Source organism: Alligator sinensis, unplaced genomic scaffold (assembly GCF_000455745.1).
Source record: "Alligator sinensis unplaced genomic scaffold, ASM45574v1 scaffold31_1, whole genome shotgun sequence".
Lineage (NCBI taxonomy): Eukaryota > Metazoa > Chordata > Crocodylia > Alligatoridae > Alligator > Alligator sinensis.
The window spans coordinates 4,208,802-4,232,734 of NW_005841884.1; the positions used below are offsets into that span (position 1 = coordinate 4,208,802).

The window sequence follows — 23,933 nt, forward strand, 5'->3', positions numbered from 1 at the left end:
TGCCAAGACTGTGTCTGTCTTGGGGCAGTTGATTGTCTGTATTGAATCTTTCCTCTCCTTAGCCTGGTTTTGTAGGTGCTAATTGATGCTCATTAAGTAGTTATATAGTAGCTAGGTCCTGTGTATTGAGCTGGTCCCTGAGTGAATCATGATTGATTGATTGGTAACTGGTAACACAGCAGTTTAGCAGCCAGGCCTGCAGTCGTGTCTCCCCTCTCCGCCCCAAGACAGACACAGTCAGTCCCAAAAGCACCCATGGCATGAGTTTTGCTTGTCCACAGCTTGAGGGGCAGTTCCCCCCAAGCCCCTGCACCGATCTTCTTGAAACATGGCAGACTTTGTGGACTCAGTAAGAGCTACCACCCCTGCAGTTTTTACCCCACTATGTTGTAACGCCTAGACGTGATATGAGTTTTGCTTAAAAGAATTTGGGGTGCTGTTCCCCCCCAAACCCCTGCACCGATCTTCTTGAAACTTGGCAGAATTTATCATCTCTGCAGAGTCTACCATCCTTGAGAATTTCATCCAAATCAGACAAAAAACAAAGTTTTAGATATTTTATTGTTTCCCTGTTATACCCTATGGCCGGATCTCCGAGGTGGCTTCGAAGCTCTTCAGAAGCTCCGAACCACTTTGGGAAGCCTAACAAGGCCAGCACTTTGACCCAGATGTGCTGCTTCGGACCCCAAAGCATCCAGAGCTTCTCCGGATCCAAAGCTCTGTCTGAAGCCTCGCACAGCCCTAGTGTGCAGTGGCATAAAAATAAACCCCCTGCTTTCTTGCTCTCCCATGTCATTTTAGTACATCATCCATGACGTTGCACAAAAAAGAACCTCCACACAACACTTGCACATATAAAGAGGGGTATAAGAAAGTCAGTCCATATTACTCTGTACTGGAAAGGACTCAGATCAAGTGTTCTGACCAGTTTGGGGCACCACACTTCAAGAAGCTGTGAACCAACTGGAGATGATCCAGAGCAAACATTAGAAATGATCATGGCCCTAGTCGAAACTTGTTTCGTTCAGAGCATGGCTGTCCAGCTGGCAGCCTGTGGCCTGCATGCAGCCTGTAAGGGGTTAGTTTGCAGGCCCTGGGCTCTAACGTGGCCACTACTGGCTTCCACTGTTGCTCTGGCTGAAGCAGGTGTAGCAGTAGTTGGAGGCTCTGGGCACCTCTTCCCTCTGGCTTCTGCTTTCTGGCCTTCCCTAGAGGGTAGGGCAGAACTGCATTGCACGCTCCCCAGTGCTGGGGAAGCCCATGGCATGGAGTGCTGGTGCAGCATGATACAACAGAGGAACCTGAAGATGGACCTGGGACAATTGCTCTAGCCCATCCCTTGCCTAGGGACCTGAAGGTGGGTCTGAGGCAACTGCTCCTGTGCACCTCCATGCACAGTGGAGCAGTGGGGAGAAAGCACCCATGTCCAGTGCCCTGAACCCCAAGCAATGAGGGTGGGGAAAGTGCCCATGTGCTCAGTGCAGCAGTGGGAGGGTGCAAAGTGCCCACCTTCTGGGAGTGCCCGCCTGTCTGGTATGGTAGGGAGCCCATGGACCCCACATGATGTAGCCCATGCTGGAGCAAAATACATGGTGTACCATCCCAGACACTAATTTGGACAGCCCTGATCAAGAAAGAGGGAGCCCAAATTGGACATACAGTAACAGTCTCCAAATATGTAAAGGTTAAAGTAGCAAAGATTATGGTCTGTTCTCCATGTTGGCTGGGAATAAGGCTAGAAGTAATGGGCTTAAATTGCAACTAAGGAAAAGTATTTTAAATAGTAAGAGAAAGTTTCTAACTATGAGGAGAGTTTAAGACTGGAAAGGTTGTTACCTGGGAGTGTTAGGGAAGGTCTATCATTTGGTGGTTTTAAAAGCAGACTGGAAAAAAGTAATTGATCCTGCCTCAGGGCAAGGGGAAGGACTAGATGACCTTGTGAGGTCCCTTCCATTCCCAGTCTCTATGATTCTGTCTATTGTGTTACATGACTGGATGAAGAGATCCATCCAGTCATGTTCTAATTGAAGATTTTTAGGTAAAACACGTCCTAAACACATCCTGTCTCCTGATTAACAGAAACTTAATGCTGTGTCTCACTGCATGTGTTGTGAGTGGGATTCACTTTCCCTGTGCTCTTGTGTTGATAGGAACACAGTGAAGATGGAAAGCCAAGCCTGTACAAATCTATGGTCAGGAACTCCTGCAAGGAGATATCAGCCTTCTCAGACTTCTCCTGTCCGGAGCATTTTCCAAACTATCTGCCCAACTCCAACTTCTTTGAATACCTGAAGCTGTATGCAATGCATTCTGACCTTGTGAAGCACATCCAGTTCAAAGTGAGCTACAGAATGTATTGCTCCATTGAAACACGAAGATAAGAGCCTGCTAATGCTGCCAGTTAAAAGAATTATACCTTTAGACAAGCAATCAAGGCTTATTGGTGGGCCAATTGGAATCAGTCATGTATATAGTAGCAGTTATGTATATAGTTGCAGGTAAAGGTTTAATGGGTCTAAGTCTGATATCTTTTGTAATGCAGAGTTAAAAATCAAAGTTTCTCAGTTGGCTCCCAAGGACATTCTGTCCTGGGAAGTCTAAGGGAGACTGGCTCTAAACACAGGGCCACTAACCTCCATAACACTTGTATTCCAAAGTCTGACCCCCAAGTTCAGAGATGCCTCTCCACTACAGTAAACACCAGTTTACTTGAGTTGGAGAGTCCAAGAACAAGACCAGCACTGGCATCCTGCTAGTCATCAAACCACTTATCACTGCTAGGTTTTTAGCACAGCCTATGGAGATGCTATGTAGCTTGGTAATAAAATTCCCAGTGCTCACTGCCACAAGTAACTTAAGGATGCCTTGACCCTCTTGTTTTCTCTATGAACTGTCCATCTCTAATCCCAACTGCATGTTCAGCTGCATACAGGACTGATTTGTGGACTGAGAAAAGGGACATATGAAACCCCTTCCACAAGTAACAACACTTGCATTTTGGTTATGTGTTGGTACCATTTGTGGGCCGGGGCCAGATCTTCAAAGGGTTTTAGGCACTTATAAATGCAGGTAGATTCCTAGTACTATTTCTTTAAGCACCCAGACACCTAACTCCCACTGAAGCTGCTAAGAGCAAGACACCTACTTCTCAAAAAACACCATTAAAACTCTGGCCCACAGGGTTTTAGGTACTGAACAAGCAGAACACAAAGATGGTCCCTGCCCCATAGGCTTGTTCCCAACACACTAAGAAGAAGATATGTCCTCTTGTCTTGACCTGGTTAGTTTACTTCTTTCTGTTTAATTTTTCAGACCACAGCATAAAGAAATGCTCAGATTTCTCTACCACCAGCCAATGGGATGTTGTCACAGAGTCCAACGGGAAGCAGGGGTCATCTGTCCTTGATGCTGTTATGGTTTGCATTGGATACCTTTCAGAGTCTTTCCTCCCACTGGAATCTTTCCATGGTACATGTTTTGTATTTACTATTAAGTGCTTCCATGTGTTTGGCATGGAGGCTGATAAATCCAATGAAAACATGTCGTTCCTGTACGCTAAATTCCTGGCTTTGCCCATTGCCATCAACTGACCTACCTTATTAGGGAAAAGTCTTATTCTCCTTGGTACCTCTTACAGATATTGTTAATTCACTAACAGGTAGGCAGGAGTCCCCTGTGGTTCAGTGATGGAATCCTTGTCTACCACACGGAGACCTGGGTTTGATTCCCAGACACTTATACAACTACAGCCCTGGAGACACCAAACATCTGGACTCAGTCTGGTCTTTGGGTTTGTCTCAGTGGCCTAAAGGAAGGATGGAAGGTCTGGGCAGCTTCCACTCCTCCAAAAATTGCTGCCTAGGGATATGCATTGAAGGTCTGGGTGGCCCTAATGCATACACTACGATCCAGGAGGATCAACAGTTGCCATCACCAACAGGTGTGCAAGGTGCAATATAATTGTGCTGGGCAAATTACACAGAGAACTGGTCTGCAGTAACATGTTACAGATCATAATATGATGTGGTTTGGGCCTACCACCAGAAATTTTTTAAAACTTTTGGTCGCATTATTTCAGCTTTTTAAATCATAGCCCTTGGTTCAGAGGTGGAGATGACTTACCTACATGCATGCATATACAGACACATACGTACACAGTCTCATGAACCACTTTAAATACATTCAGAGCCAGTTCCTGGTTCCTTTCCTCATCACCTCTGCTGGAGTTGGGCTGAGAGCAAGAAGTGATTGATATTTCTCTCCCTGTTCTGCGGTCCTGCAGCCTCCATGTTTTCTGGTATGGGATAGGTGGGAAGTGGTTATTCTGGTTCCTTTCTTCTCCCTAGATTTGTTGCTGCTGATCTCAGTAGGGCAGAACAGAGAACCCCCTTAATTGTTTTTCATATACTGTAGGCAGTATTCTCCAGGCAGTATGACACAAGCCTGGGAATTTACAGATTCACAGAAGTTTAGGGCTGAAAGGGACCTCATGAGATCATCTGCAGTTTGTTTCCCAGAAAAACATCTGGTCTTTAATATAAAAACTGCAAAAGTCCACCATCTCCTTAAGTCAGATGTTCTGTATCACTGGCTGAGTATATAGATTTAGACACCCACATCTCTTCAGTCAGGGGCAGAGGTTGTTACCATGATCATTTATTCTTCCATAACTAGACAGATATATATAAGCAACCGTCAACCCTCTGGATCATGCTGTACACACAAGAGGCCTAGTCAGGTAGGTGCCTGATGGAGGTAGGTGCCCGGTTCTAGGAGGTTCTAGGGATTAGACTCATCACTTCTTGCTGATGAGTCTAATTCAAGAGCAACATAGCTTGTTACAAGTTTTATAGATGCATATGTTGCCTGAGCTGGAGTCCAAGTTTACAGCACGCTGCTTTCTTCTTTCTTGCTTTTCTTCCACCCTCTGGATCAAAGCAGCTTCATGTTGTGCTGCACCCAGTGTCAGTTGTTCCCCCCTAGTCAGACAGGATATATAATGGGAATAAGGTAGATGTCTAGGTCTACACTTCTGTCATTTTATTCTTTTTACCTCTTGGTCAGGAAAAAAGGTATGCTCCTATGCTGGAGTTGAGGAGAGAGTAAGAAGTGATTGATACCTCTCTCCCTGCTCCATGGTCCTGCAGCTTACAAGTTTTCTGTGATGGGAAAGGTGGGAGGTGGTTATTCTGGTTCCTTTTTTCTCCCTAGCTTTGATGCTGCTGGTCTCAGTACGACAGAACAGAGTACCCTACACCTACATTTCTTCAGTGAGGGGCAGAGGTGGTTACCATAATCATTTATTCTCTCATAACTAGACAGATATGTAATAGGCGTAAGGCAAATGTCTAGTTCTGCACTTCTATTGTTTTTATTATTTTTTACTCCTTGGTCAGGAAAGGAATTTCATTAACATCGGTGGACTCTGAGATATGACAGATATTCTTGGACTATTGCAAAAAAGAAGAGTCACTGGTTTGACTATGCAAACTATGGCCTGATTCTGAATAATTTAAATTCATTCAACAAGTGCTCTTCTCCCTTTCTTCTCCAGGATGTAGCTCAGAATATGGCTTGATTCTTCAGGACAGGTAGTTGTGGGCTTCTAGTCAGTATGATGATAAATTGGTTTCTGCACTGGACAGTGGAGGGAGAAGTGCATTCTGAACTGAGATAAATAAGATCTCGCCCCCTGACCAGTGCAAATCCATTCACTGGATGTTATTCAGAAAGGTCTTTATAGCCCAGCTGAAGAAGATAATCTCCTCACCTGCATCATGCAGATGAGAAGCACTTTTGAATAGCCTGTTGCAAAGAACTAGTGTATGTCTGCTATGACTTCACTCCTGCAGCAACCTGTAAAGGGAGACTAAAGTGGACTTTTTCTATGAAAAGTGAATCTAAAATTAAATTGGGTGGCCCAGACAGCATGCATGGGAGGTGACTATGATGTCTGTGTGAAACAAGCAGGCTGTAGGAGTGGGTTCCTTTAATTCAGGGGTGTTGGACCCATCTGGCCCGACAGGTTAGAAGGGTGTGGGGCTAGTCTACAAACCAGATCAGGGTCACAGATTGGCCCCATGACTCTCTGCATGTGTTGTTTGCAGCGCGTACATTGGCTCCAGCCCTACATGCTGTATGCAACACACACTGGCCCCAGCCCCGCATGTGGCACACAACAAGGGCACACATTACCCATAGCAAGAAGGGCCAATTTGGGGCACAAGCTGCATGTAGCACCCACACCAGCCTGGCCTTTTGCACTGGAACCAGCATGTGGGGCCAGTCTTCAGGCATGATCTCAACCAGTCCTAGATCCAGCACACAGGGCTGGGCTGGCACAGGTGTCACATACACTGTGTGCCAGCTCCAACCCAATGCAGCACATGGCACATAGGACCAACCCAAGGTGCCCATGCACTAGGTCAGAGGTTCCCGGGCCACGAAGAGTTGGCTGCCAGTTTGCAGGAGGGTTGGCTGCCAGACTGGAAGTCCGTTAGTAACCAGCATACTGCAGACTGGCAGCCAACCCTTTTTTATACTGAGTATAAAAAACATTCCTGATCCACCTACCCCTCAGTATAAAAAAGGGTTGGTTGCCAGTCCGCAGTATGCTGGTCACTTCTGGTCTGCAGTATGCTGGCCCGCAGTTTGCCAGTCCACTGTCCCTTCCAGTCCGTGATCTAAAAAGGCTGAGAACCACTGCACTAGGTCCAGCACAGATAGCCACTCTGTGGGCCTGATCCATATCAGCCTCAGTTCCAGCATGCAGGGCTGGGCCAGAAGTAGCACATGCCCCAGACCGGCCCCATGCTGTGTCCCACTCACACTAGATGTGTTCTACATGCCACATGCAGTGTGTGGGGCCAGAACCAGTGCACACTGTATGTGGCAGACAGCACTGCAGGAAAAATGATACAGCTCCACAAGACATGGCTTGGACACTCCTGCTTGAATTTGATCAGAAGTCCCTATAGTCTTGTCTGAAATGGAATGAAATATGGGGCATTGCTTTCAGGATCCCAAGTCAGGTGACATTTGTCATCACTGTTCCCTGCAGGTGAGAAGTCATGCTCTAACTCTGTTGAAGCATGTGGTAGTAACAGATGTTGTCTTGGGTATCCCTGCACCTCGACTCTCCTTCTATTTGTTTCCTTACAGAAGAGTGGTGTGGGAGTCAGTGTTGCATGATAACTTGCAAGCCACATCATCACAGGGAAAATCATGCTTGCTATTGTCAGTCTGATCAAGCTCTTTGGTGCAGTGATGCCTGTTGTGGAGATGCAAGCATGTTGGATTACACGGGTCTTTAAGGGCAGGTGTAGATGTGTGCTCTTTATGTAGTGGAAAAAGGAAAAGAAACAAAGTATGTTTCAGACACATGTTGTAGAGAGGTATCACCTCACAATGATTAAGATTCCAAAGGATTCTCTTTTGTGGAGAAGAATAGTGTTTACTGATTGACTTTCTAAATCAGGTTGTGCCACATTTGACTTCTCCACCGTACTCTTTAGAAACCAGTGGAATGCTTTGCATAAAACAAGCAAAATACCCCAGAGTGAGACACAATAATCTTCTTGAAGACAGTCAATGCGCTGTCTCAAGGGAATTCAGGACCCTTGTTTTTTCCTCTTAGAAACTTACCGCATTTCATCAGTGGGGTAAGAACAGAGTTAAAAAAAAATAAATCAGGAAGCTAGGACCAGTGTGCAAGAGTGTTGGCCCTTCTTCATTCTGAAAGTAAGGGTGACCACACTTGTGCTGCACATCATAGGGCTTTTTAGGCAGCTTCTGGAGCTCTTAACCCCTGATCGTCCACACATTAATACATGAAACTAGTTGTGAGCACTCACTAGGTGGCTGAAAGTTAGGCCACTCCAGCCTAGGTTTCTCTCTGATCTGTGTGACCTATTTCATGTTACACTAAGGTGTAGCCACTCTAGGCTACACCTTAATGTAAACACTCCACTCCCTACCCCTTGCCCGCTGGCCCATATCAGACCCACTGCCTCTCCCTAGTACCCCAGATCCCTGCTAACTACCTTCTCCCCCTCCCCCATGCTTACTTGTGGCTGCTCATGCTGTCTGTCCTGGCATGACATGTACCAGGCATGAGAGATGGAACTAATCTCTGAGTGGTGCTTACTGTGGAGGCCAATAAATGTGGTCTCAGTCCCTGGCTGGTCCAGCTGAATTTCAGTTTCTCTTTATACTGGTTTTTAAATTAATTGAATTAAATCACTACAAGCCTAGCTGAAACCCAAATAAGCATGTCTGTCCACAGCCTTTTACTGTAGCTTGCATCCATTTGTTTAAAATCATGACTTAAGTTATACTCATGCTGTGGTGCACACTATCCTCAGATGCAGGCAGGTTGTACCTTTTGAGCCACATTCACAGGGTGCTTATACACCTTTGGAGTGCCTTTCTACTACAAACATCTCTCTGCTGTCTGCTGCTGGACCACTGAAAACTAACTGAGGTGCACCAGAGGCCATCTACTTGGCCTGTGGTGCCTCAGCCCTACCTGTCTTGCTCAGGCCTTGCCAGTCCTTAGCAGAGCAGTTTTCACCAGCTAGAAGTATCACACCCTTGTCTGGCCATACACTCAGAAAAGATGGTTCCCCTTTGTACACGAATGCCAGGAGCTTGGGAAATAAACAGGAGGAACTTGTTCTCCTGCTTAACACAAATAATTACGATGTCATAGGGATAACAGAGACCTGGTGGGACCCCACCCATGACTGGACCACAGGTATCGACAGCTATACCCTGTACAGGAGAGATGGAGTGGACAAAGGGGGCGGGGGTGTAGCTCTCTATGTCAAGGAGAGCTACGCATCCCTGCAAGCCGACATTGGCGCCCGGGGTGGATGACTGGAGACCCTCTGGGTTAAAATCTGTGGGGAACACGGCACAGGGAACACACTGGTGGGAGTCTACTACAGACCTCCCACCCAGAATCAAGAGCTTGACCAGGAGTTCGCCAGGGAATTGGCTGAGGCTGCACGCTCCTGGCCCATGGTTGTCATGGGAGACTTCAACTACCCAGACATCTTGTGGGACGAGTGCTCAGCCAAATCCGAGCGGTCGCAAAGCTTCCTCACGTGCATGGATGAGCCCTATCTGATGCAAGAAGTCTATGGGCCAACAAGAGGTAAAGCGCTGCTCGACCTGGTACTGGCAACCGAGGACGACCTAATCAGTGACCTAACAATAGAAGGAAAGCTGGGTGACAGCGACCATGAGCTGATCACCTTCACCATCCGCTGTAAAGCTAGCAAGTCAGTCACCAATACAGAAGTCCTCGACTTCACGAAAGCTGACTTTGACAAGCTCAGGAGGCTTGTCGGTGAAGCCCTAAGGGACCACGACTCCAAGGGGAGGGGAGTCCAGGAAAAGTGGTTGCTCCTCAAGGGAGCAATTCTAGATGCACAAGCTAAGTCTATTCCATCTTGGAGGAAAGGCAGCAAAAGAGCACAGCAGCCCCCTTGGCTCAGCAAGGAACTAGCAGACCTCCTGCATCTAAAAAGAAAGACCTATAAAGGATAAAGGACTGGATCCACCTCCAAGGAGAAATATTCTGCACTGGTCCAGACCTGCAGGGAGCGAACCAGGAAAGCCAAGGCTGTGACGAAACTCCAACTGGCTATAAGTATCAAGGATAATAAAAAGTCCTATTTTAGATATGTGGGGAGCCAGAGGAAAAGCAAGGGCAACATTGGACCCCTGCTAAACCAGATAGGACAACTGACAACTGATGCCCAGAAAAAAGCCAACTTACTAAATGGGTACTTTGCATTGGTCTTTCACTGGTCCCCTGGGACACCCCTGCCCATCATGGGACAGGGAGGCCTGGGTGAGGGAGATTCCTTGCCCTCATCAATGCTGACCTCATGAAGGAACACCTTGAGAGGCTGGATACCTTCAAGTCAGCCGGCCCTGACAATCTATACCCCAGGGTACTCAAGGAGCTGGCAAGCATCATAGCTCAGCCCCTGGCACAGAGCTTCAAGAACTCCTGGAGGCCTGGCAAAGTGCCCAAAGATTGGAAGAAGGCCAATGTGGTGCCTGTGACAGCTGAAATTATGTCTGTGTGATAAAGGTGCTTGCTGAAGGCTCTATGAAGATTAGACTAAGTGTTTTTCTGCATTTTTTTAGATATTAAGCTATATGTTGTTGCTAAAAGCCTAATTAAAGTTTAAGATGTAGTGAGGCCTCATATAAAGTAAGGCCTGGTACATTTAGCAAAGCCTTGAAGTAGTAAGGCCCTGTGGTGTAGTTGAAATTACCTTATCAAAGAAATGCAAGGCTTGTACTGCTATTGGTCAGCCTAAGGACAGTTGAAGTAAAAGGAATCTGAGTGGTTGTACGTTATCAGAACCATTCAGAAGCGTTAAATTGGCTGGAATATCTGGAAACGATTCAGAAGGAAGAGACAGCTCTGTGAAGACTCTGTGGAGTCAGAACCATACTGGCCAAGTTCGCCAATGATACCAAACTTTGGGGTAACGCATCCACACCTGAGGACAGGAGGGTGATCCAGGCTGACCTTGACAGGCTCAGGAAATGGGCAGATGAGAACATGATGGTGTTTAACACTGAAAAATGCAAGGTTCTCCACCTTGGGAGGAAAAACCTGCAGCATGCTTATAGGCTTGGCAGTGCTACACTGGCTAGCACTACGGATGAAAGGGATTTGAAGGTCATGATTGACCACAAGATGAACATGAGCCTTCAGTGTGATGCTGCGGCTAGTAAAGCGACCAAAACGCTGGCTTGCATCCATAGATGTTTCTCAAGCAAATCCCAGGACATCATTCTCCCATTGTACTCAGCCTTGGTGAAGTAGCAGCTGGAGTACTGCATCCAATTCAAAAAGGATGTGGAGAAGCTTGAGAGAGTCCAGAAAAGAGCCACACACATGATCAGAGGTCAAGAAAACAGACCTTATGACAAGAGGCTGAGAGCTATGGGACTCTTCAGCCTGGAAAAGCACAGACTCAGGGGTGATCTGATGGCCATCTATAAGTTTATAAGGAATGTTCACCAGGATCTGGGGGAACAATTGTTCACCAGAGCACCCCAAGGGATGACATGGTCAAATGGTTATAAACTCCTGCAAGACCATTTCAAGCTGGACATAAGGAAGAACTTCTTTACTGTCTGAATCCCCAAGGTCTGGAAGAGCCTGCCATTGGAGGTGGTACAACCACCTACTCTGAATGCCTTCAAGAGAAATTTGGATGTTTATCTTGCTGGGATCCTATGACCCCAGCTGACTTCCTGCCCCTGGGGCAGGGGGCTAGACTCGATGATCTTTCGAGGTGCCTTCCAGCCCTAATGTCTATGAAATCTATGAAAGTCTTTTCTGTGGAATGAGTGACCCTGTATGGTCAGATATCATAGACTCACAATTATAATTGGGCACATCTACATGTGCTATTAATGCGCAGCAATAAACTCTGGCACATATTACGCCAAAGTTTATTGCTCCTGGTCACTGCATTTGAATGTGCACCCAGGACTGCAGCATCTTGAGCCAGGTTGAAGCAGCCCCAGCTGGCAGGGGGCCCAGGGGGTCAGCCTGCTAACCCAGCACTGCTCTGTTCCAGCTCAGTGTGCTGTGGAGGGGCTGGCTGCTCTAGTTGGGGGCTAGCTGGCAGGCAGGCGCCCACAATGAAGCACCCTAATGCCTGAGCCACCCCATCAGCATCTACACATGTGTTCCTGTGGAATACAAAACTCCACTGCAGGATAGTACTTGAAATTACAAGGAGTTAATTCGTTTCCTGCAGCCTAATAGCATTTCACGTGTAGATGCTGAGATGTTTATTGTGGAGCTAATTAGTAGGGCTGCGTGAAGCCTTGGTTCCTGATTCAATTTGACCTGGTTCAGTGGCTGAATCTCTGAATCTGAATTGAATCAAAGGACCCTTTAATCTCTGAGAATTGAACTGGAACCCTCTGAATCAATTTGGAGAGATTCGGAAAGATTTGGAGATTCGGACATAGACATAGCTGTAAATGTTTTTTCTACATGGGTAGTAGGCAGCTTGTGAATGCTGCGATGCTGGGGCACGTGGAGCGTCCCACAGGAGCACGGGGTGGGTCCTCGACGTGCTTGACAGCAGACCTGTAAGCAGACCAGAAGCACTTCCAGTCCTTTTCCGGGTTCACCACCGAACATGTGGAAGGGCTCCCTCCTCCCCGCATTCCTTTGGGACGCTCCATGAGCCCCAGTATTGCAGCATTCACGAGTTGCGCTGTTACCTCAAGGTATGTAGAAAAAGCATGTTAAGCTGTGTCTATGGCCGAATCACTGATTCTCTGAATCAGCATTGAATCTTCAGATTCGGATTCAGCCAAATCAAATTGGGACAGTGATCTGACTCAACTAATCGAATCACTGTCCCCGATTCAGGCCGAATCCGAATTGAATCTGGCCCGCTTCGCACACCCCTACTAATTAGTCTACTCAGCAATAAACATCTTATGCAGACATGACCACTGACAAGAAGTGGTTTGTAAAAAGATAACAGAAAGGGTTTAGTATAAAAAACAAGAACCAGGTAAGAAATCAAGAACCATGTACTGAGATACAGACAGAGATATAAGAGTAAACAAACACAAGAAAATAACCAAACAATACCCTGCTTTTACCCTGCGCCTTAAATCCAAGGATGCAGTCCCTAGCCAGCTTCAACAAGTTAAAAAGCAGCTGTTCCCACTGACATCATCTCCAGAGCCTCCTGCAGTTTCTCTTGTCAACTTCTTTACTCAGCCTTCCTTGCTCAGTCTAAGGCAGACAAGATTCTTTGGGTAAATCTGATATCTTTTGTTCGACCAACTCAAATAGTTGGAAAAATTCTTCTTTGCAAGATTTCAGGTATAAATACTCTTAAAAGATATCAGATTTACCCAAAGAACCTTGTCTGCCTATGACCTTAGACCAACACGACTACAACCTATGCCCCTGTAACATGAAAGATATCAAACTTTTCTCAATCTAAGGAACTACAGCCCCCCTGTACTCAGGAAGACTTAACGCAAAGGCAAGTTCTCAGGCAGGCTTAAGTACAATTACCTATCTGGCTATTGACTCACATAATCTCATTTTTATTCTAAAGGGGGCTCACACTATACGCCGGTAACTTCCTACCTCCCAAAAGTGGCTGTTTGCTAGAGCAAAAATCTTTATTGACCTAATTAAGACCAAGAACATAAACGCATCCTTTCAGATATGGAAATTTGCTAATCCAATGTGCAGTCTCTCTGTTTCAAGGTGTTACTTTTTGCTAGAGTTTTTCTTTTTAAAACACAAATTCACCATTGTCTGGTCATAGCCTGACTTCCATCCCTCAGAGCATTTAGGCAAGTAGGCAAGGCTGATGAGCAGGGATCCTGGTTTTCCCTGATGAAATATCTTAATTTGTCTGATAAAAAATTGAAAATTCTCTAATAAAAAACCCAAAATCCATGATTAAAATTAAAGGACCCCCACAGCCCCACCCCACCCCCAGGCCTGCTCCAGCCTCTCACTCCCCCCCACAGCCTTGCTGGTGCCCCTCATCCCCCAACCACAGCCCCTGCTCCCCCAGCCCAACTGGAGGGGGCCCTCAGCTGCCAGAGCTATGGACCTGGGTCTGTAGCCCCCTGCCCCCGCTCCCCCCTGCTGCCTGCTGCAGGCCGGGGGGAGGGGGGCGGTTCTCTGCCACCGCGCGCACTCCCAGAGGGGCAGTGGGGACCTGTGTCCCCCCAGATCTGTACACGGGGCAGGTGCAGTCTGTGGGCTTGAGTTCCCACCCTGCTTCCCTCCTCTGGGGCCTCTGCAGCCCAGTGGGCATGACCTGGCATGGCACAACACACCTCCCTCCGGTCTGCTGGCTCGTCTGTGGGGGACCCCCCTCCCCCAGTTGGCGGCACCAGTTGCCCATGCCTCTGGCAAAAGGTCAAATACATGTTTTACTGTTTTCCCATGGGAAATGGAAAACCCGGATCCCTGCTGATGATTCAAAGAACCTGCCTTCCTTTCCCTTCTCTACCTTTGTTTTTCCTAATTTCCACCAATTTATATTCCCACTGATGTCCTGTCACACTTTCAGCTTCTTTCATTCCTTGGATATCTCAGAACAGCAGAGACTGCCTGAAGAAGGTTGATTGTGGCCAAACGCTTGCAAAGAACATTTTTCCAACTACTCAGTTGGTCTAATAAAAGATATCACATCTACCCAAAGATCCTTGCCTGCCTATGTCCTTAGACTAACACGGCTACAACCAAAAACCCAGCAATTCTAAGGGATGGCCTCTTCTAAGTGTGAATAAGTGAGGGCCCTTTAAATTAATCACTGCCCCACTAAAACATCATCAGCTATAGTGCAAAGGTATATCAAAATTACATTTATATCAATTACTAAGATGCAAAAAAGCATAAGGACAATAAGGTTATTTACAGCTTGATGTTACCTTTACATGGAGACTACACATGCCACATTAGTAAAATAAACTCAAGAAATCATGCAGGACACTCTCACAACCCCCCTGTTGGTAACACATGAAACTCTTACTAAAGACAAGCCCTTAATGGGGAACCTCTTTTCTGTTTCCTAGGCCTGTGTCAGTTGCTTCCAGTGAACACCATGGTGAAAGAGATCAAAGAGAAAAAGCAGAAAAAAATTGCTGGTAAGCCAAGTTTACATAACACAGAGAACCTTGACTTCCATCTGAACTATGGGAAGCAGCAGAAGGCAAATACCAGTGCTGCAGGCACTCCCTATACTATAATGGGGACAGCCTTGGGGGGCCCTAAAGCCCAGTGTCGATTTAATAAGCTTGCAGGTAAAGTATTTGAAGTCCATCTTTTAGCTGGCAGCTTTGTAATTATCCAGGACATTTGGAATATTTGTCCAAAGATACCCCACCACATTTAAATACTTGTGCAAACTAGGAAACGGGGTGAATTTCAGTAACAGACTCTGTTTTATCAGTCAAAGTGACATCCTCTCTCTTTCTTTTCTGATTCACTAAGGTCGGTTTCTCCTCTGATGAAGTTCTAAAAACAAATTATCTTGTCTACGTTGATGAACTTCCCTCTTTCATTGGCTCAACCCCCAATTTATTGGCCCTGTTCTTCAAGGACCCCAAACTGGCCCTGGAAATCTCCTTTGGTCCATGCACCAACTATCAGTATCGCCTGACTGGACCAGGGAAATGGGCCAGAGCCAGGAATGCCATCCCAACCCAGTGGGACCAGATACTGAAACCAATAAGAACACGAGTTGTAGAAGATTCTTCAACATGTTACTCATATATGCTTAAAATATTTGGGCTTTTTGCACTCTTTGCTGCACTTTTTCTTGGCTTCCAGTAGTCCAGGAGTAATGTACAATCCTGTAGCCATTCCTTGGTGTATAAATCTTTTTTGATTATATAGTACCTCTATTTGGGGTGGCAGGGAACATGAACCTCTCAGAAAAGTCCCTCTCAGAAAAGTTCCTTAGAGTAGAAAGGCTTCTAAAGGTAAGGATTATAAATCCAAGTTTAATCAGTGCCATTGAAACATTTCATCTTCAGCTGAGCTTTCTGTTAAGAACCTCTCTCCATGTGAAAGATGTGCAGATTTCACTAATGGTGTGATATGAAACCAGTTTATTTAAACTGATACAAATGATGGGCAGACATCTGCTATTTTTTAGGAAAGGTGTCTTTCCAAAAGAAATGAGTTAGCTTTAACCTGTTCATATAAATAAGGCCTAAGTGCTCTGGGATCATATTCTCTTTCGTAGCCCTGGCATTTGTTATATAAACAAACAGTAATTTTGATTTACAAATCTCCTGTGCTTTCATAGTGTCCTGTGTAGGAGGGGCAAGGAGGAGCAATACATTGCAGTGGGGGCATTGCAGGTGGAGGGTGTATTGCATTTCTAATGGTTGCCCAAAGTGCACTCAATTTTCTGCGGTGTGAGTGAGCATCAGAAGTACATAGCACCTGCCCAGGGAAGAGACCTTACTTATCTTTTCTTGTTGCCTGGCCAGTTTACCAAGAGACTCAGATATATGGAAATGGCATCTGCTCTTGCCTGTAATTATCTCTTTCTAGAGGTGTCATGATTCCTAAAGATGCAAGTATCTCATTTCTGTTACTTCATTAAGTGTCACTTTAAAGTAATAAACATATCAGCTCTTCCTTTAGGTTTGTTTTGAATATATTGAATTGACAGCCTTTTCCTTTGTGATCTTGTCTCTTTTTGGAAAATCAGTGGTCCAAGAATTGAACTGCTGCCCTTGAGTTTGGGAAACCCAGGTTCAATTCCTTGTTCTTACAAAGATTGCCTCTATGCCACGGTGGGCAAAATATAGCCCACAGGCCATAATTCTGCCTGGCCATGGATAAGTTTTGGGTAGACCTGTATCACATTTGTTAGCATATTAAAAAGTGTTGCTATTTTGAGTAAGTGTGGAAATGGCATGAAGCATGGAGAATCACTTCTGTGCATGGGCCTTCTGGCTCCTAGGTCTGCACTTGATCACCAAAGGACAGCAGGGCCCAATGCTTCACCCTTGCCCTTGCCCACAGCAGGACAGCATCACTCCAGGTCCAGATGCAGCAGCAGAACAGCAGCAACATGTGCCCTGGGGCCTTTTGTGCATGTACAGAGCTGGCAAAGTAGCTGGGAAATGTCCTTCCTCACCAGATGCAGCACCTGTCCACTCCCCTCCCTGTGCTCCCCCAAGTTTCAGGGTTCATAGCCAAACAGGATGTGGACCAAGCCACTTCTCCATGGAGCCAGTGCCGAAGGGACATGGCTTCACAGCACCTGTCCCTGGCCCCTCTGCTCACCTTGTGCCCAGATGGGTTCGCCACTCTCGGGGAGCCCACAAAAGTCACACTGTGCTCCAGCCGCGGCAGACATGGGGCACCCATTGTGATCTGTAACACCCCGGGCTTGCACTGCAGTGGGGAGTGCAGCATGGCCTGCACCAGGTGAGTGGCAGTGCAGCCACAGGGGTGCGTACAGGAGCCATGAGCAGGACCTGGCACCAGGCGCTGCCACAGCACAGAGGGAGGAGGCATGGAAATTTTTGCAATGTGATTCCTGTAATTTGGGAAAAGTTTTGTGGAAATGTTTATGAACATATGATATTTGCGAAATTGTGTGGTAATTTGGGAACTTTTTCCAGAATGATACGTGGAAATATAGCAATGTTGTGCAGAAAACTGTCAGTGCCAAAACAATTTTAATTATATCTGTTGTTAAAAACCATTTATTTTATGTGTGCAGCAAACAATAGCTCACCAAAACTTGTTAAGTGGCCCCCCTAGCCCAACTAATTGCCCACCACTGCTCTTTGACCTTCAGCAAGTCACTTAAGGCTCAATTCCACTTTACTTTGTGTGCTGAGTAACCGCATGTTATGGCACCTACATACAGTTCCCGATTCAGTGTTGTCCCAGCTAGCCTACTGAGTGTGCTCAGAAAGACTGCACTGTGGCTCGCCGCTGCATGGGAAGTGAAGTCGTCCAGCTATGTGCATAAGGCTGGGCAAGTCCTAACATTTTAGTTAGGCAAAACCCAAGAATATCAGGTGTAAGATGCTAGAAGAAGGCTCTCCCACCTTTTTACCAGCGAGCCTAGTGTATTGGATACTTGCCTGGGAGTAGGAGACCTGGGTTTTGTCACAACCCAAAGGGTGTGATTTTTGTTTTGTGTGTGCTTTGGCACCACTGAATTATGTTCCTGCTAAATTGCAGCTTCTTTGCATGGTGGAGTTTTCTGCTGCAGAGGAAAGCCCCGGTGCAAAAGAATTCCCGCCAATTTGTAGCTTTCTTTGCAGGGTGCATTTCTTGTTGCAGCACAGAAATGCTCATTGCAAAGAGTTCCCGCCATTTGTATTCTAATTTGAATCCCATTATTGGCTTGCGTTAAATTATTCACACGTGGCGGCTAGTGATTGGCTTGCTAGCCGTATAAAAGGCTTGGGTGGTTTCCGCCCAAGTTGGAGAACTCCGAGGAGAACCCCCGTAAGGGAGGACTCCACGAACACCAGGAGGAGGAGACTTCACGCTGTGTGAAGATCTCTAAGCGCTGGGGAACCTATTGAACCCAGTGCATTTAAAGCAGGCAACAGGGGTCTGATCAGCCTCTAGCCTCTCCCCGTCACCGAGCGCAATCCTCGACGTATCCCTCTCCCTGCGCGCAAAAAAAGGACCCACGGAGCCTAGCAAACTTCGTGTGAGTGAATTGTGAGTGAACAAAAGGATCCACGGAGCCTCGACAACTCCGTGGGAGCGATCGAATATTGTCAGAGTCCTCAAACGAGGATTTAATCAGAGCTGTGCCTGGGAAACTGTCCAGCCTACACCGCGACCATCTTCGGTGTAAGTAAACAATCTTGAATCAACCATTACGCGTCCGTGCCTAATTCCAGCGTGTCGCCTGTTCTCTCCAACCCAGCGAGCCCGGGCTGCTGGCCACAGCCCGCGCGGTGCGAAAAAGGGCCCGGATCGCTCCCCGCCGCCCGCACATGGCGACGAGGATGGGATCTGGAGACGGCCCGCACAGGTTTTAGGTGTCTTGCACTCAAAGTGGGTTTGAAACTACATTTCCTTGATCAAGGGTAGAATTTTCCATCCTGACATATCCCCTTTTGTCCCATTCCAGCAACTCTATTTGTTGCATACTGTCCATTGGGCGCCTTTTCTACAGCCCACAGCTCAGCAGGACTTTGGTCATGTTCTCTAAAGTCTTATCAGCTCCCAAAACAGCTTTCCAGGGGCATCAGCCACCACATCTAATGGAGAGCAACTCTGATACTTCTCCAGTTTATACCAAGTGATAAGCAGGAGCCAGGGTGGATCCAGAAGGGATGCAGTGGCTCAAATACCCCCCTTCTTTCAGTCAACACTACCACAGGAACAGCAGCTGGGGACTTAAAGTCCCCAATTTGGATAGGCATTCCCACCCCCGCTTCTTTCCCCGTATAGTCAGTGACACCTCCCCTGCCCTTACGCACCCACCACTGCCTCTGTCTCTGGCTGCCCCAGGGCTGGGGGCTGGCCCAGAGTGGGAAGAGCTCTAGAGATGCTCTTGCCTGTTCCAGCATGGCTCCAAGGGCAGTGGACTCATTTGAGGACATTGCCTAGAACCCTGCAACAAGGGTTCAGATGTTTGCCCAATCGACCATTTTTTAAGCAGTCTGCAGCCATGCACTTAATTTGGTCATAGCTATAGACCACTTTCTGTGGCCAGATTGGGTGAAAATTGTCACTTCTGTCTGCACCCTCAGGGTTCAGATGAAGAAGTTTCAAAACAGCATTTTCTTTAACTTGTCTTCCTGCCTGACAGCCTTGAACTGTTTTCATAATGGGGGCGGGGAAAGGTGTGGAGGGAGTTTGGTCTGGGGTCTTTTCAGCCCCCACTGGAGGGTGGGGTGGGTGTACTGGAGCCCCAAAGGTTTCTGTTTGGTTCAGGGAATCGTTGTAACTCAGAAAGCTTCCTTCAAAGCATTCCCAGTTACAGCGGGGGTGCTGCACTTCCATCTGCACCCACACTGCTCATAAAAAAGGAAGGCATATTTCAAATAAAGAAGTACACCAAAGGTTCAGCTCCAGGCAGACTGGTGACAAAGGCCACAAGATCAAGTACAGAGGGACAAGAATAGCAAGTCTGAGAGCAGGAGCATGCTTAAGCCCCTTGGTGCCAGGAGTCTGTTCAAGCAAACTGGAAAAGGCTGCAGCTGCATAGAGAAAGCTGTCAGGAGACATGAACTAAGAACCTTAACCTAATACCTATTTTCAAAGTCTCACAATAATTTCTCTGTGTCCAAAGTTCTTTTTCAAAGACAGTTGAAGCTCAAAAAAATGTCACTAGTACTTTAACATAACCTAACTGGGCATGTCTACATGAGACATTTACTGCGCAGTTGACTAATTAACAGCACAGTAAACATCTCAGTGTCTACACATGCACCTCTATTAGGGTGCACAAAAGTAATAAACACTGCACCAGTGTAGTGCTTGTAAATTGTCTGTTGCTGTAAATATAAGTACTACCCTGCTGCAGAGTTTTTTCGTACACAGCAGTGCATGTGTAGATGCTGAGCCGGCTGGCTGGTGCATGAGGGTGATTCAGCGCAGGAGCTGCCTGCTGGCTAGCCCCACGCTGAAGCACACTTGTTCGCCAGCCAGCCCTCAGGGAAGAAGCTTTGCTTATCTTGTTATCTGGCTATTTTGCCAGCAGACTCATAGAAATGGACATGGTGACTGCTCTTGGCTGTGGTTACCTTACTCTTTCTAGAGATGATCTAGAGACCTTATGTAATTATCTCATTAGCTGCAATTATCTAATTTCTGTTACTTCATTAAGTGTTTCTCTAAAATAGACAAGTCACTTCTTCCATTAGGTTTGTTTGACATTCATTGAGATGGCTGTCTTTGCCTTTGCTATTACGTATTTGCAGAAAAAGGATGGTCCAGTAAATAGGTTGATAGCCTAGAACTGGAGAGTTCCAGGCTCTGTTCATAGCTCTGCTACAGACTCCCTCAATGATCTCCAGTAGGTCACCTAAGGCTAAATTTTACTGTACTTTTCATGCTCCATGAATGCAACTTTCATTTACACACACTTTGTGATTTAACACAAATCTATTTTTCCAAGGAGGAAAATTGAATCCAAAACTCCATGCAAGTGACAAAAACAGAAGTTACCTGGCTTCAAATGTGACATTAAGGCACATAAAGTCAAATATAGTTTCATAGTTTCATAGTTTCATAGTTTCAGGGTCGGAAGGGACCTAATAGATCTTCTAGCCCGCCCCCCCGCCAGGGCGGGAGAACAACCCCAAAAACACAAACAAAACCACTCACCCTAAAAACAAAAACGGGACTCAAATGAGTCCAGCCAGGTAAGTATCCAGCCTCTTCTTAAAGATCCCCAGGGTAGGGGCCAGCACCACCTCCCTTGGAAGTTGGTTCCAGCTCCTAGCCGCCCTGACTGTGAAGTAGTTTTTTCGGATGTCCAATCTGTACCTCCTCTCCATCAACTTGTGCCCATTATTCCTTGTTATGCCAGCAGGGGCTAGGGGAAACAGCGTCTCCCCCAAACCCTTCTGGTTCCCCCTAGTGAGTTTATAGACGGTCACCAGGTCCCCCCTCAGCCTTCTCTTGTGGAGGCTGAATAGGTTCAAGTCCCGCAGTCTCTCACTGTAGGGTCTGCCCTGTTGTCCCCGGATCATGCGGGTGGCCCTCCTCTGGACCCTCTCCATGTTGTCCACATCCCTCCTGAAATGGGGCGCACAGAACTGGACACAATACTCCAGCTGCGGCCTGACCAGCGTCGCATAGAGGGGGAGGATCACCTCCCTGGCTCTACTCGAGATGCACCTGTGGATGCACGACAAGGTCCGGTTAGCCCTGCCAACCATGACCTCGCATTGTCGGCCCATGTTCATCTTGGAGTCAATAATGACACCAAGATCCCTTTCCGCCTCCGTGCTCTCAAGTAGGGAGCTCCCCATCGTATAAGTGTGCTGCTGGTTCCTACTACCCAAGTGCAGCACCCTGCACTTGTCCGTATTGAAACGCATCCTGTTCCTGTCTGCCCACCCCTGTAACCTATCCAGATCCTTCTGCAATCTCTCTCTCCCTGCTAGCGTGCTCACCTCCCCCCAAATTTTGGTGTCATCAGCGAATTTAAACAGGTTGCTCTCCACCCCAACATCAAGATCGCTGATGAAGACATTGAACAGCGCAGGGCCCAGGACCGAGCCCTGAGGGACTCCACTACCCACCTCCCCCCAAGTCGAATATGATCCATCCACCACCACCCTCTGAGTGCGACCCTTCAGCCAATCTGCAATCCATCTGACCGTGTAGGCATCTATGCCACAGTCGCCTAGTTTACTAATTAGGATGGGGTGAGAGACGGTGTCAAAGGCCTTGCTGAAGTCCAGAAAGACTACATCCACCGCGACACCTGCATCCATGGCCTTTGTGACCTGATCATAAAAGGCAATCAGGTTGGTCTGACATGATCTCCCCCTAATAAATCCATGCTGATTGCCCCTGAGCATCATCTCGGATGCCGGCCCATCACAAATGTGCTCCTTGATGATCTTCTCAAAGAGCTTCCCCAGGATTGAGGTAAGACTGACGGGCCTATAATTGCCCGGGTCCTCCCTTTTCCCTTTTTTGAAGATGGGGACCACATTAGCTACCTTCCAATCGTCTGGCACCTGGCCCAAGCACCACGATCGCTCGTAGAGCCGTGCCAGGGGCCCTGCAATAACCCCAGCCAGCTCCCTCAGCACCCTGGGGTGGAGAGCATCCGGACCCGCTGACTTGAACGCGTCCAGCCCCTCCAGAAGCTCTCTAACCCGGTCCTCCCCAACCTGAGGTCTGAAGGCGATCCCCTCGCGTCCGGCTTCTATCACAGCAGGGAAGTCCCGGTCCCTGCACAAGAAAACGGAGGTGAAGAATTGGTTAAAGAGGTCCGCTTTATCCTCTGACGCAACCACCAGATTGCCCCGCATATCCTGCAGGGGCCCCACATTACCCGGCGCCTTCTTCATCCTCCCAATATATTTGAAAAAGGACTTTTTGTTATCCTTAATCCTGGACGCTAATCCGAGCTCTATCTCCGCCTTGGCCTTCCTAACAGCCCGCCTGCAGGCCCGAGCAGAGGAGGTATACTCCTCTTTGGAGATTACACCCCCCTTCCACCGGGCGTACGCCACCCTTTTGGCAAGCAGGCATTCCCGGACACCCTTGGTGAGCCAGGGGGGCTTTTGGACACTCCTGCCCGCCTTGCTTCTTGTCGGGATGGACACCCCTTGGGCCCCGAGTATCGTTTCCTTAAGGAACAACCACTCCTCTTGGACGCTGAGTTCCTCTGCCCTCAAGGACCCCAGTTCCTCTCCCACTAATCTCCTCATCTCACTGAAGTTGGCCCTCCTGAAGTCTAGGGCCACCAATATGTTAACTGATGCTGTCCCCGTGCCTCCGTTTTCCATTTATACAGCTGGGATAACAGCAGAGCTGACCCTAGGGGCGTGCGGGGCCTGGGGCATATCAACCGTTTGGGTGGGGGGCAGGGGTGGCGAGCAGCCAGAGTGAGGAGGAGCGGGGGGAAGGTGAGTGACTGGAGCATGGAACTGGTGGCTGCGTGGAGTGGTGCTGCCCTTGGCACGTGCCAATGGTGCTGTCCGCAGGGCCTCTACGGCACTGTCTATGGAGCCCCCCAAAGTACAGGGCCTGGGGCAATCACCCTGATCTGCCCCCCCCCAAGGGATGGCTCTGGATGACAGCACTATCTTCCCTCACAGGAAAGGAGCAAGCAGTGGCACAACTAGGGCAGGGTGACAGGAGCAACTGCCACAGGCACTGACTTTTTGTGATTGCACCAGTGGTGCAGCAGCAATCAGAAGTCACTGCTGCCCTAGGGACCTGGCCACATCACTATGCCACTAGGGGCATGTACAAATATACTAAAGATCATGAAGAGCACACATACTATAGCTACGCGACCAAAGAAATACTTGCCATATGTAGGTTAGCTCAAGATTATAGCAGTATTCATCCTTAGGACTGGTTTTGTTTGGGGGTGAGTTGTGGGGCAGGGGTTGTTTTTTGTTTTTTGGTGTTTTGATTCCATAGACTTAAGTATCTTTTTCTAGTCATTCTATACATTTGTCCTTTAGCTTATAGCTACAACTGGAAGTCCATGTCCTTCGACTTGCAAAGAGAAAATCATGCACATGGCCTGTCTTAGTTAAAAATGAAAAGGTAGTTGGCATGGGAACGTGCAGTTACTTCTTTTAAAATAGAGAAAGCAAGTGCTGTCCTTGAAATAAGCCTGACCCTACTTAATTCAAATCACTCTAGGATTGGGGAGAGCCAGGCCATTCTCCACTGGCACTTATACATTCTGTAGAGC

The 23,933-nt window shown here is 47.5% G+C and overlaps 1 protein-coding gene across 1 annotated transcript in view; it reads left to right on the forward strand.

Annotated features, from left to right (window-relative positions):
* LOC102377787 (dimethylaniline monooxygenase [N-oxide-forming] 1-like) overlaps positions 1-15,151 on the forward strand; it is a 24,427-nt gene extending 9,276 nt beyond the window's left edge. Inside the window, exons 5-8 of the mRNA XM_025196724.1 lie at positions 2,151-2,353; positions 3,320-3,468; positions 14,611-14,682; positions 15,029-15,151. Of these exons, the coding sequence (XP_025052509.1) occupies positions 2,151-2,353; positions 3,320-3,468; positions 14,611-14,682; positions 15,029-15,045 (441 nt within the window). The 3' untranslated portion in view covers positions 15,046-15,151. The remainder of the gene's footprint in view (positions 1-2,150; positions 2,354-3,319; positions 3,469-14,610; positions 14,683-15,028) is intronic.
* Positions 15,152-23,933: the final 8,782 nt, after the last annotated feature.